Source organism: Mchenga conophoros, linkage group LG4, assembly GCF_057382185.1.
Source record: "Mchenga conophoros isolate Kocher_MC1m ecotype Shallow Benthic linkage group LG4, M_conophoros_male_GT1.1, whole genome shotgun sequence".
Classification (NCBI taxonomy): domain Eukaryota; kingdom Metazoa; phylum Chordata; class Actinopteri; order Cichliformes; family Cichlidae; genus Mchenga; species Mchenga conophoros.
Window position 1 is genome coordinate 11,103,217 of NC_140529.1, and position 12,317 is coordinate 11,115,533.

The 12,317-nt window shown below is 39.0% G+C and overlaps 1 protein-coding gene across 1 annotated transcript; it reads left to right on the forward strand.

Annotated features, from left to right (window-relative positions):
* Nucleotides 1-399: 399 nt before the first annotated feature.
* Nucleotides 400-2,883, forward strand: LOC146575552 (uncharacterized). Its single transcript, XM_085272569.1, has 3 exons — nucleotides 400-1,445; nucleotides 1,674-1,926; nucleotides 2,131-2,883. Exons 1-3 carry the CDS (start codon nucleotides 1,290-1,292, stop codon nucleotides 2,358-2,360), a joined length of 639 nt encoding a protein of 212 aa, XP_085128695.1. The 5' UTR covers nucleotides 400-1,289; the 3' UTR covers nucleotides 2,361-2,883.
* Nucleotides 2,884-12,317: the final 9,434 nt, after the last annotated feature.

Consider the following 12,317-nt stretch of genomic DNA (forward strand, 5'->3'; position numbering starts at 1 on the left):
ACAAAAGTAACTGCCATAGGAAATAAACTGGAATCCACTCACTGAATGGCCCACTTATCCCTCCGGTCGCATTCACCCCCCCACTTTAGTGTTCCCTGTCAAAATTGACTGGTCTGTTTTAACAGCTCTTAAATTACCATAACAAACAGTTTTCACCACTAAATTCAGTTGTGTGGGTGCGTCAATGGGTCATTCAGAGGGCCTTTCATTTGGTCGTCCAGTGGGTCGTTCAGGGGGCCTTTCATTTGGTCGTTCAGTCAATGGGTGGGGGGTTGAACATGACAGGAGGGTTAAAAATACGGGATCATCTTTTTTTCCCTCTTTTTTTCTAAGAACTGTATAGAAATTGCTTAGTCACATGTCATTTCATGGTCTATTTTTTTCTGCCAACAGAGGGTTCACTCCAACAAATTGAGGATGTATACGGAATTAATGGACAGCCACAGAAAACGAAAGTCATCCTCTTCTACCGAGCTACCTATGAAGAACGCAAAACTTACAGACTCTTTCACTGGCTCTAGGCGAATAACACAAGCAGCATTTGACAAGCTTCTGCTTACGTTTGTATGTGAGGCCAACCAACCATTTTCTATAGTTGAGACATCATCCTTCAAGACTATGATGGAAACCTTGCAACCTCAGTGTACAGTAATGACAAGGAAAATGTGTTCAAAAATACAAGACGCTGTGAAGAACATGAAAAGCATAATCATCAAAAAACTGAGCACTGCATGAACTATGTTGCTACCACAAGAGACTGCTGGTCTGCCAGACAGTATAGCTACTTAGGAGTGACTTGTCACTAGATAGATGATATCTCTTTAGAAAGGCATTCTGCTGCACTGGCTTGTAGACCTCTTAAAGGTTCACACACATTTGATGTTCTTGCTGCTCCATTAGAGGAAATCCATTCAGAGTATCACATCAGAGAAAAGGTCACCCGGACGACAACAGACAGTGGTTCAAACTTCTTGAAGGCCTTTCGATTATATGGTGAGGACAAAGAGGAAGGAACAACCAATTGGCAGGAGGATAGTGGGCCTATCCTTGATGATGCAGAAGACAGTGAGTTAGAGGTGGAGTATCAAGATGTGTTTGCCGTTTTGGATGATAACACAGGTCTGGAGTACCAGCTTCCAAGGCACCAAAAGTGTGCATGTCATCTACTCAATCTTATATCAACAGTTGATGCCACTGCTGCAGAAGCTACCAATGATACATACAAGAGACTGTCTCGGTCTGCTTTTGCAAAATGTCATGCTCTGTGGAATAAAACCAGCAGGTCAATCATGGCTTATGAAAGAGTGGAACGTGAGTGCAAGTTGCAGTTTCTTCGACCCAATCAAACTCGTTGGAGCTCCCTGTTCCTTGCTGTGGAAAGATTTGTGCGCATTCATAAAGAGCAAGGAGAGAAAACAATCCGCAATGTTTGCACGGCATTAAAGGTAAAGATGTAAGTTGATGGAACTTGTTTTTAAATATTAAATTGTGACTAATGTGTGAATCCACCCCTTTTTTTTAAGTGACTTTGACTGACACTGAAAAATGTAAATATTATCAATTACTTATAGTTTTACTGTCGCATTTTGCAATCATTTGCAAATTTTAAAGACAGTTATTACATTGCTGTAGAAATGGCTATGATCTATTTCTGTTTTTACACTTTTTTTTAGATTCAATCTGCTGAAATGGGATTTTTGGTTGCGTACACTGCTGTGATGAAGCCTGTTGCCATGGCCCTTAATATCCTCCAAGGGGAATCATCTGTGCACATGGGCTTCTTGCTGCCAACACTTTACCAGTTGCTGGAGAAGCTGAGGAAGCTGGAGTCATCTTGCAAAATGTGTAGACCTCTTGTTGATGCGCTGCGGGATGGAATCCAGAAGCGTTTTGGAGAAATGATGAAAGACCCTGAGCTCTTAAATTGTGAGCCACTAGATTTTGACTTATAATGACTTTTCTTGTTACTGTGATTTGGGATTATAGTGTTAGTTGGGGGGAAAAAAGGCTGACAAAAGTTAGGGGAAAAAAACATCTCCGGTGTGATAAAATTTTTCATGCCAAACATCAGCAGCTCGGCAGTCTATACAGCAGACTAATGCACAGACTTAACCATATATCTTTCCACAGGTCTGACCTTCATCAGACATCAACTAGACACAGAGTTGGGTGAGGCCAGCACAAACAGCAGCCTATCTGATGAAGATGACTTCTTTGGGTCCATGGGGTCAGGAAATCCAGAAGCAGTGGAGCTGGAGAGGTACCTTTCATGTCCATTCACTGGAGGTATGGATGTATTGCATGGCTTTCCTCAGATCAAGAAGCTGTCAGTCAAAGTCAATACAGCTCTTTGTAGTTGAGTGTAGTTTTTATTTGAAATATTTTCACTCTGATGTTTGTATTGCATGTTTTTAGTGTTTTCATATTACATTGTGTTAATCCACTGTCTATACTTCAGGGTATTTTAGTATACAAAGAACATTTTATAGTTTTGTTAGAATGTCTATTCCTGTGGAATTTTAGCACAGATGTGTTGTGTGTGTGTGTGTGTTTTTTTGTTTTTTGTTTTTTTTTAATTCCTGCTGTCCGCCTTGGGAATAAACTTTTCCTGACAGCAAATTCAAAAGTGTTCAATTTTTTGGTGTTAATAGTCTCCTTGCAAAAGTAGAGTTAATTTTACTCTAAGCAGAGTCATATTCTTTTAATGTAACTCTGAGGTGTAAAATGATAGTAGTTAAAATCGAGTGTTAAAAATGAGTGTTTCTCTGTCAAATCTGGAGGTGTTACAATGGAAACATTAACTCTTGACCTCTTAACTCTGAACTCCTAGAGGGGCTATGACACCAACAGAGTAAATTCGCAGACTCCGCCCTCAGCACGGCTCCAATCGAAGCTGAAGTGTAGCCGTTTCAGAACATTTTGCTCTAGATATTTGAGTTGTTTGCCATGCTTGGTAAGTATTTTTTCAAAGATTGTTTCAATTGTTATTAGCTTTTACTTCTGTGGCTATTTGGAGTTGAGACAAAGCTGTGTGAAAGGCATTAGCCATGTTGCTCGCTGATAGCATAATATTCTGTTTTAGCTAGCTGAAAGGTATTGTTTGCGGGCAAATACCACAGCCTTGAAAAAAGCTTGCATGTGAATTTTCAGTCAAACGTTTGGTCAAATACACCTAAAACAATGTCTAGAATGTGAAATGTTGGTATAATGGTGCTACTTGAAGCCTGAAAACGATCGCCCATAAAAAAAAACAAAAAACGAGCAAACAGCAGTAGCTGACGTCCTGACTCGATTCTACGGTAGCATTTTGAGTAATGGCTCAAAGAGGATTCCTTTTTTTTTTTACTGTGCTGCAATTGTTTACTGGATTATTTGTGCCATTAATTAGTGTCAACTAATTTTTATTCGATCTCCGCACAGGATATGCTTGTGAAGATGGAATATGGGGGAGAGCAGAAGTGCGTTGAAGTTCCACAAAGGGATGAATGAAGGACATGCATATTGTATTGAAGAAATAAGTGATGAGAATGCTGTTATTTGCATTTACCATGTCAGACCTTTTGATAAACAAAATTCTAATGAAAGTGAGAACATGTATACTTAGGGCTGCTCAATTAATCAAATTTTAATCACGATTACGATCTGGGCTTTCAACGATCATTAAAAATGACTGAGCCGATTATTAGCCCCTACCTCATTTATCCGCGACACCTTAAAGGCCGGTCCGTGAAAATATTGTCGGGCATAAACCGGTCCGTGGCGCAAAAAAGGGTGGAGACCGCTGATTAAGAGGACCCGAGGGAAGCTCGGAAAGCTAAGCAGAAGTTATTTGGAGAGTGACTGCCGTTGGTTGAAAAGAGTTAAAAAAAAAAAAAAACTTCAGTGGTGTTGCACACTATTTTATATTATTTTTTTAAAGTCATTGTTAACCCTTTAAAGCCGGTCAGAGCAGCACGCTCCGTTTTGCGTAACTATTTTTAAATCCCTGTAGAACCTGAACCGTGTAAGCTAGCGCAATAATTTGTTTTGCATATGAAACCGGAGGAGTTGTACTTACATCTGATGCCATCAGCTTGTCCTCGGTCACGGTTTCGTTCCACATATAGCTTTGCAAAAACTGCATAAAAAGCGCTTGCAGGAACAAAAACATAATATTCCAGAAACACGCTTTGCCGTTCCTATCAGCTGTTCGTAACACTTCCCACAGTGAAATGATGCACATGCTGTTTTCTTTGCAAATTTGCATCATAGGATTGTTTTTTGTTTTTCCTGCAGTATATAAAAATTGCTGTATCTCCAAAATAAAACTATGAAGACACTCAAAATAAATTTCCTGTGGTGGGAAACTATTTTTTGCAACTTTATTGTATTTAAAGTTTTGAGGGATAAACCTCTTAAACTCCTCCAAGTAGAAATATATGTAAACAAAACAAAAGCGATTTTCAATTTTTTTTGTAGTTTATTGCACTTTTTTGCAATTTATGTAATTACTATGCACTTAATGCATACATATTATTAAAATATGGGCTATAACAGTTGTATTGATGTATAGCAACTTGAAATGCTCCCACAAATGGCACTACAGCATGTAAAAAAAATAAATAAAAATAATATAAGCTCTGGTGGACTTGGTTCTATAGTAGGTCTTAAAGGGTTAAATAAATATCGTCAAATAATCGTGATCTCAATTTCAGTGAAAATAATCGTGATTATCATTTTTGCCATAATCGAGCAGCCCTATGTATACTGTTACATCTTTCAGAAAATGTTTTGAAATTGTGGTGCACAGTTCAGAATAAATGTTTTTCAAAAACCATTGCATCTTTTTAGTAAATGTTTATTTCCAAAAGAAATTTATAGAAGTTCAGAACAGTAAAATTCCCGCTTTTTAGAATGAATTAGAAGATAACTCTTACGTAGTTAAACTAAAATACTCTTTGAGAGTTAATATATAAACTCTTAACACCAAGTGTTAAATTGTCAACTCCAGACAGATTTGGTGTTTAACACTAAATCAGAGTTAACGTACCAACTCTCCAAAAAGAGTTAAATTAACACTCTCTGGTGTGGACCCATATAGACACTTTAATAGTGTTGAAATCAAATCCGACAGTGTTAATTTGGACATGCTGGATTTGCTGTGTACCTTTTGCATCTCTGTGTCATTTGTTTCTGATTTACTTAATCCCTCCTTGTATTTAAAAGAACCACCCCTAGTACAGGGACGTGCAGAGAGGTTTAAAGGGGCGGGTGCTCAAAGTTAAAAAGGGGCACATTGAACCATGCTGAATAACAACAACACACATTCATCAAGAATCTAATATGGGAAGGGCAGGGCTGTGTTGATCTGAGACTGTAGACATTAAAAAGTCCACAGGAGAGATGGTAGCTGATTAAACAAGTGTCATGAGATAATAACAAAATGCAAAGATTGGTGACAGCGCTTGGAACCATAAGGCAACGAAAAACTGTGACATAAACTCGGCTCTGCCTGTGAATTAGGGCTGCTCGATTATGGCAAAAATGATAATCACGATTATTTTCACTGAAATTGAGATCACGATTATTTGACGATATTTATTTAACCCTTTAAGACCTACCATAGAACCAAGTCCACCAGAGCTTATATTATTTTTTTTTTTACATGTTGTAGTGCCATTTGTGGGAGCATTTCAAGTTGCTATACATCAATACAACTGTTATAGCCCATATTTTAATAATATGTATGCATTAAGTCCATAGTAATTACATAAATTGCAAAAAAGTGCAATAAACTACAAAAAAAATTGAAAATCGCTTTTGTTTTGTTTACATATATTTCTACTTGGAGAAATTTAAGAGGTTTATCCCTCAAAACTTTAAATACAATAAAGTTGCAAAAAAATAGTTTCCCACCACAGGAAATTTATTTTGAGTGTCTTCATAGTTTTATTTTGGAGATACAGCAATTTTTATATACTGCAGGAAAAACAAAAAACAATCCTATGATGCAAATTTGCAAAGAAAACAGCATGTGCATCATTTTACTGTGGGAAGTGTTACGAACAGCTGATAGGAACGGCAAAGCGTGTTTCTGGAATATTATGTTTTTGTTCCTGCAAGCGCTTTTTATGCAATTTTTGCAAAGCTATATGTGGAACGAAACCGTGACCTAGGACAAGCTGATGGCATCAGATGTAAGTACAACTCCTCCGGTTTCATATGCAAAACAAATTATTGCGCTAGCTTACACGGTTCAGATTCTACAGGGATTTAAAAATAGTTACGCAAAACGGAGCGTGCTGCTCTGACCGGCTTTAAAGGGTTAACAATAACTTTTAAAAAATAATATAAAATAGTGTGCAACACCACTGAAGTTTTTTTTTTTTTTTTTAACTCTCTTTTCAACCAACGGCAGTCACTCTCCAAATAACTTCTGCTTAGCTTTCCGAGCTTCCCTCGGGTCCTCTTAATCAGCGGTCTCCACCCTTTTTTGCGCCACGGACTGGTTTATGCCCGACAATATTTTCACAGACGGCCTTTAAGGTGTCGCGGATAAATGAGGGAGGGGCTAATAATCGGCTCAGTCATTTTTAATGATCGTTGAAAGCCCAGATCGTAATCGTGATTAAAATTCGATTAATTGAGCAGCCCTACTGTGAATCACTCTTTGCTTCTCTTCTTCCTTCCTTCCCATCATTTCATATATCACTCTCCACTTGCTGTCTATCTGAGAACAAGGCACAACTTGCTATTGCAATAAACTATAATCTAATTATCCACACCTAACAACTCTTGCACTTAATCTATAATAAAATGATGACAGAAAAATGTTATAGCACTGCCTTTAGTAGCCTCATACAGCTCCTACTGTTTCCTCCTCATGTCCTTACCAGCCATGTCTGCACAATGTTATATCATGAGTAATATTTTTTTAAATCCAGCTAAATAAAACACACACATGCACACACAGTGACATTTTAGACCTTCTTCAGAATACTGTATATACTATGGGCATCCTTACATTATTATTTATTACTAGAGCTACAATAATAAAGCAATGAGGAGGGGGAAGTAATAAATATGAAATAATGTATTTATGATGATTCCATTTGTTTCACTATCCACTCTGTGCAGGGCAAAGCTTATTACATTTTTAAACTGTAGAGATACAATCATTTTACTGCTGTAAAATCCAACTTTTGTCTTATTTAAAATATAAATCTAATATAATCTGCTTCTTAATGTATGTTCTTTAAAATACAGCGTGTGTTTTTTAATATATTATAATTATAATAATTATTATGTGGACATGCATATTAGATCGTTTTTTAGTGAAATATAATCCCTCCAGAAAGGCAGGAAATGCCCAGAAACTTACTTTAAAACTAAATATGTTCCCTAAAACGGTGACAGAGCTACAGACCCATGACAGCCAGGTAGCCAGCAGCTATGACCAGCACTACTTGTGCAGTTAATAAAAGGACAGGTAATGTTTGTCGCGCTGTTGCACACACAGCACGCTCGTTTGTTTCAGTTCGTCAGTTGCAACAAGACAGCTTACCAACGTGTACGTAATAAGCTAATACTCCTGGGTGCTACACACTACAGTGTACGCTGTACACCTACTTACTGGGTTTGTCGCATCAGTCTGTGTCTCTGAGTTAACTTGTGTTTCTCCTACAGCTCCGGACCGCAAAAAATGCGCGTGCTCTTTGTGAGCTCGTTCCCGTAACGCCGTCGAGGGCGATCATTGGTTAAATGTGATCATGTGACTGATACAAGCCAGATCCTTTTATTTAGCAAAACTATGATTAATAGTTAAATATTATTGTTGAGGGGCACAGACAGGACTCCGCACGCACACACACATAAAATAAATAAATTAATTAATTAAAAAAATTTAAAAGTTGCCTCAACAAAAGGGCACTTTGGGCACTCATCGGGAAAGGGGCGGGTGCTCAAGCCCCTCTAGCCCCCCCCTCTGCACGTCCCTGCCCTAGTATGACATTCTGGCGCATCAGCTGTAGTCTGTTATGTTGAAGTTGCCTCGTTCTAATGTTTTCTCTGAGGCTGCTGTAAATGCGAATATATTTACTGTGGGTTTTGCTTGAAAAAGCTTTACGTTGTGAAAAACTGAAATCTTGAAATTAGAATTGTTGTGCCTTATTTTGTGGATCTTTTTACATATATTCCTTTTGAAAATACTAAAATTTGTATATTTATTTATTTTTCTTTGTCTGATAGCATTTATTTATAAAATAAATCGGACATTTCAAACAGTTACTCGCTACTTACTCAGTACTTGAGTAGCCTTTTCACCAAGTACTTTTTTACTCTTACTCGAGTAACTTTTTTGACGACTACTTTTCACTTTTACTTGAGTAATAATATTTTAAAGTAATGATACTCTTACTTGAGTACAAGTTCTGGATACTCGACCCACCTCTGGGAACTGGTTTAGCTTTCGATCGTCAGATACACAACAAAGCACTATTTTTGGTAGAGCATGCTAGCATGCTCATCACTGAACAAAATCTTCTGCGTGAACTGAAGGTCCTGTTCCACTTTTTGTTTTGCCCATTCTGCAAATTCTGTGCGCCGATCTGGGTCATCCTCGTTGAGATGCTGCTGTAGCTGGAGTTTGTAAGGGTGCCATTTGTCTATTTATCCATCCATCCATCCATCCATCTGCTTCCGCTTATCCTTTTCAGGTATTGCACTGCCTGGTGCAATAATCAAAGTTTCTGTTTTGGCCGGGTTTAGCTGTAAGCAGTTATTGTTCAACCATTGTTTAATGTTGGTTAAACAGTCAATCAGATTGGAGAGCTTATGAGCTTCAGCAGGCTTAAACGAATAATATCGCTGAATATCGTCAGCAAAAAGATGATAAGATACTTCAGGAAACTGCTGTATTATCTGACTTAAAGGAAGAATGTATATTAAAAACAAAATAGGTCCCAGCACAGAGCCCTGAGGAACTCCACACAACAACTCTGTAGATTCCGACATGATCTGGTTTGCAGATACACTAAAACTCCTTTCAGATATATAAGATGAAAACCAGTCTAGAACAGAGCCAGACATCCCAACCAGGTCTCTCAGTCTGTTTATCAGGATGGTATGGTTGACTGTATCAAAGGCTGAGGTAAGGTCTAACAAGACCAGGACTGTGTATTCTCCGGAGTCTGCTGACATCATAATATCATAATATCATTAGTAACTTTCAGTAGTGCTGTCTCAGTGGAATGCAATTTACGGAACCCAGATTGAAAACGGCCTATTTCTCCAAGTATGCCGTAAGGTGGACAGCTACTGCCTTCTCAAGGAGTTTTGACATAAATGGGAGTTTGGAGATAGGTCTTAAATTTTGAAGTAGTGTTGGGTCCAGGTTGGGTTTTTTGAGCCTTGGTTCCACAATGGCATGTTTAAAAAAACTGGGGAACACCCCAGTCTGAAGAGAAACATTAAAAAGGTTCACAACCCAAGGACCAATGGTGTCAAAGGCATTAATAAAAAGCTTAGTGGGGATAATGTCTGAGGGGCTCTCGGATGGCTTCATTTTGTCAACCAGGGCTGCTATTTCATCATATGTTACAGTTGTAAAAGTTGACCAGGAGTACAAAGGGAGTGCCTGACTCGGAGAACAAGAAAGCTTTGGGGAGATTTTAGCATTGTTGTCGTTAATCTTATCAACAAAAAATCGGAGGAGTTTATTACTATCTACTTTAGAGTGTACATCTAAAGGTACCACATCTGGGGAGACAATAGCACTAACTTTGTCAAAAAGAAACTTGGGATTTCTCTTGTTTTTTCTTATGAGTCTAGAAAAATATTCAGATCTAACAGTTCTCACTGTGTCATTTAAGGAGAGCATGAGATCTCGAAGATGGAGCCTGTGTACGTCAAGTTTGGTTTTCTTCCATAGTCGTTCTATTTTGCGGCATATTCTCCTTAAGTTTAAGATAGACTCATTTATCCAAGGGCATGTCTTCTTTTGTAAAGCCGAGCTTGTTTTAATAGGTGCCACTTGATCCAAAATGGATGTGCATTCCCTATTAAAAGACTGAATAAGAACATTTACATCGTTTCCGGTAAAAAGTGGAGACCTGTCAAACATAATGGAGAACCTCTCAGCAGTAGTCTCAGTTATTATGCGTCTATGAGTTTTTAACTTCACAGGCGTCTGTTTAGAGCTAAAATTAAGTTCAACAAAGATACAGTTATGATCACTCAAATGTACATCCTCAGCAAACACATTGCCAATGTTGAGGCCCAAGGAAAAAACAAGGTCCAAGATATGGCCTTTTAAATGGGTTGGACCGGAGACATGTTGGACAAAATTAAAAGACTCAGATATAGATAGAAGTTCAGCTGCAGAGTTAGATGAGGCATCATCAATATGAATGTTAAAATCCCCAAGAATTAAAACTTTCTCCAGCTTGATAATAGAAGATAAGAAGTCCATAAAATCCTTTAAGAACTCAGTAGCAGGGCCAGGAGGGCGATAGACTAAAACACAATAAAAGATGTTCGAAGAGCCCACCTTAATTGTTTGCGACTCAAAGAAAGAATAGTTTTCAGTTTGCATACCTCTGCAGGTGAAACTGTCCTTAAAGACAACGGCAATACCTCCACCACGGCGACCCAAACGGGGGGCGCTCAAGTAAGAGCAGTCTGCAGGACGCAGTTCGTTTAGGTGAATAAATTCGCCTTCCCTCTGCCATGTTTCGGTGAGAAACAGAAAGTCCAGGCTTTTCCTTGTGAAGAGCTCATTCAGAGAGAAGGATTTGTTTGCAATGGAGCGGGCGTTCAAGAGCGCAATCCGATTAAAAGCTGGCGGCGCAGGTTTCCCATCAGCTTGTCGGAGTGGAATTGACAGCAAACACCGTGTCCGCACGCGAGGTCTCCAGCAGCGCCACGGAACCAGCGGGGCCAACCACCGGTTGTGCGATGCGGGCTGTGAGGCCACAGTGGTGGGGGGATAATCGGCAAAATCCAGAGCATCAGATTGGCAGGATCCACGCTGTAGTGGCTGCAAGTACGTGTTTCCAATCAAATCCGGAAGGGTAACTGGCAGCAGAAACCGGGGACGCCTCCAGACGAGTCGGGAGATCTCCGATCTGTAGGCTCGTCTGATGTGTACCTGGATGCCGGCCCTACAGCCTCTTTTCCTCGATTTCTTCTTGGAATTGCTTAGGGCACGTTTCGCCGGTAGCAAGAAGTAATCCGGTGAGGTGGAAGAGTGCACAAATGGTGGGGGGAAAGTTTTTCTATAACTGTCCCAGTCATCATAAATAGACTGACATAAATAGACATAAATAGACATAAATCATCCATAGACTCTTTGATGTGGAGCAAGGAAGAACGGTCGTAAATCACAGCAGCATAGCTCCATATATTAAACGTCAGGGCTGATATAAAAGCATAAAATACAATACAGCGTAGGCAGGTAGACGTCAAGCCGAGCAAAGGCGCCATCTTCCTGTCACAGCACATTGTTCCTTCAGTGGGCCAGTTTCAGTCATTGCAAACGTACTGTTTCTAAGGTTGGGGAAACCTGCAGTCAGCTGAGACTGAAGAAGTCACTTGGATGAGTGATGAAACTTTTCTCCCACTGAAAACTTTACATCCAGATGAACAAATTCAACCATTTGGGATCAGGAAGCTTGTCAGTGAATACCTCAGGCAGTAGAAACCTAAGAAAAAGGAGCAAGAGGAGGAACCATCATGAGAGGACAAGCCCTTGCACAATATGTAGGGGAGACCGGGGATAGTTGTAACATTTTTGACATTTCTGTCTGTAAATTAAAGCTCTTTTAAGGTAGTGGATTCAAAATGTAATGCAAAGTATTTACATGTCTCTGCTATTAAATAGTGCAGCTATTTTCTCTGCAGCACAATTATCCATTGCATGGTATGGCCTCAAACACGAAGAGTGAAATGTTACAATTAACCCCATAGTCTGGGTTAGTTGTAACATATCCCGGGGTAAAATGTAACACAATGAAATAAGGGTACTAACAAAATATTAACATGTAATCTTTGTTTATTCAACACATGAATGCACTTACATCCATTTATGTAGCTGTGTGTGTGTGTGACAGAATGCAGAACTCTAGCTTTTGAACATATTCCAGCCCCCCAAAAAAGACAAATTATAAAATTTTCTGAAACTGAATATTTCATTAATTTTGGTTGGTCTTCCTTGAGTTTGGCCTCATTGGCTCAGTGGGCATTATAACCTACAACTCTTGCACCAATTTTGAACATAACAATGAAGCTGAAAAAATGTAGTTGTTCACCAGCATCGCAATTCCATTACTTTTTATCATGGT